General features: G+C 42.7%; 1 protein-coding gene across 1 annotated transcript in view; it reads right to left on the bottom strand.

The window, feature by feature from the left end:
• Window positions 1-917: 917 nt before the first annotated feature.
• LOC102762103 (olfactory receptor 4C3-like) overlaps window positions 918-2,134 on the bottom strand; it is a 2,038-nt gene continuing 821 nt past the window's right edge. The window contains 3 exon segments of the mRNA XM_015569488.1: window positions 918-1,363; window positions 1,705-2,028; window positions 2,031-2,104. Coding sequence (XP_015424974.1) covers window positions 918-1,363; window positions 1,705-2,028; window positions 2,031-2,104 — 844 coding nt within the window.

Below are 2,134 nucleotides of genomic sequence, written 5' to 3'. Positions count from 1 at the left end.
AAAAAGGTTGTGGTTTGCTCCACTCACAGCAATAAAATCATTTCTATTTCCTGCCTTGCCACTCATGATCCACTGCAATTTTTTACTATGTGAAGAGCTTTTTCATGGCACTTTTTACCTCGTCATTTCTCAGGGTATAAATGAGTGGATTCAACATAGGTGTCAGAATACCATAAAACACTGCCATGTTTTTGTCTATCGGTAAGGTAAATGAAGGACGCACATAAGTAAAAACACAGGGCACAAAGAACAGCGCTACAACAGTGAAGTGGGCCCCACAGGTGGAGAGGGCCTTGTGTCTCCCCTCTGCACTGTGGGACCTCAAGGAGCACAGGATGACAATATAGGAGGCGGCCAGCATGAGGAAATTCACCAGGCAGATCGCACCACTGTTGGCAACCACCAGCAGACTGGTGACGTATGTGTTAGTGCAGGCAAGTTCCAGCAAAGGGTACAAGTCACAGACAAAGTGATTAATTATGTTGGGCCCACAGAAGGGCAACTGAAGGACCAGGAGGAGCTGAACCAATTATTGCACAAAGTCAAATGATATTAACACGGATTGCTATTGAAAGATCTGGATGATGAATCACAAATAGCAGATTTTGAGTTTAGGCACGCCAAAGCTAGAGACACTTGACTAATCAATTAACCCCAACAGGGGACATTTTTTCTAATTTCTGAAACAAGGATAATAATCATTCATGCCCTATATATTTCATATAGTCATTTTGTAATCAAAGTATTCAGTTCAAGTGAAAGAGTAAGTAAACCATAGAAGTGTAGGATGATGCATGGATGGATAAGATTAAATAAGTTGATATGCGGTAACAAAAAAGTTTTGGTTTGCTCCACTCACAGCAATAAAATCATTTCTATTTCCTGCCTTGCCACTCATGATCCACTGCAATTTTTTACTATGTGAAGAGCTTTTTCATGGCACTTTTTACCTCGTCATTTCTCAGGGTATAAATGAGTGGATTCAACATAGGTGTCAGAATACCATAAAACACTGCCATGTTTTTGTCTATCGGTAAGGTAAATGAAGGACGCACATAAGTAAAAACACAGGGCACAAAGAACAGCGCTACAACAGTGAAGTGGGCCCCACAGGTGGAGAGGGCCTTGTGTCTCCCCTCTGCACTGTGGGACCTCAAGGAGCACAGGATGACAATATAGGAGGCGGCCAGCATGAGGAAATTCACCAGGCAGATCGCACCACTGTTGGCAACCACCAGCAGACTGGTGACGTATGTGTTAGTGCAGGCAAGTTCCAGCAAAGGGTACAAGTCACAGACAAAGTGATTAATTATGTTGGGCCCACAGAAGGGCAACTGAAGGACCAGGAGGAGCTGAACCAATTATTGCACAAAGTCAAATGATATTAACACGGATTGCTATTGAAAGATCTGGATGATGAATCACAAATAGCAGATTTTGAGTTTAGGCACGCCAAAGCTAGAGACACTTGACTAATCAATTAACCCCAACAGGGGACATTTTTTCTAATTTCTGAAACAAGGATAATAATCATTCATGCCCTATATATTTCATATAGTCATTTTGTAATCAAAGTATTCAGTTCAAGTGAAAGAGTAAGTAAACCATAGAAGTGTAGGATGATGCATGGATGGATAAGATTAAATAAGTTGATATGCGGTAACAAAAAAGTTTTGGTTTGCTCCACTCACAGCAATAAAATCATTTCTAGGAAGCCCCCAAGCCAGGCCACTCCCACCAGCAGGGCACAGAGATGCCTGGTCATGATAACTGGGTAGTGCAGGGGCTTGCAGATGGCCATGTAACGATCATAGGCCATCACCGTGAGCAGAATGATCTCAGTACCTCCAAAAAAATGGGCTCCAAAGAGCTGAGCCATGCAACCCTCATAAGAGATGGTTCTTCCCTCATACAAGGAGTCAGCGATGAGTTTAGGGGCCATTGAAGAAGAATAGCAGGTGTCTATAAAGGACAGGTTGGCCAAGAAAAAATACATGGGGGAATTCAGGGTGGGGCTGGAGGTGATATGACCACAATGAGCATGTTGCCACAAACTGTGACCACATAAGTGACCAAGAAGACCACAAAAAGAACTCTCTGTATTCTGTGACAGTCCCAGCAAGCAAAATAATGT

Source organism: Myotis davidii, unplaced genomic scaffold (genome assembly GCF_000327345.1).
Source record: "Myotis davidii unplaced genomic scaffold, ASM32734v1 scaffold265, whole genome shotgun sequence".
Taxonomy (NCBI): domain Eukaryota; kingdom Metazoa; phylum Chordata; class Mammalia; order Chiroptera; family Vespertilionidae; genus Myotis; species Myotis davidii.
The sequence above is the reverse complement of the archived record's forward strand: the minus strand, read 5'-3'. Positions and strand labels throughout refer to the sequence as shown.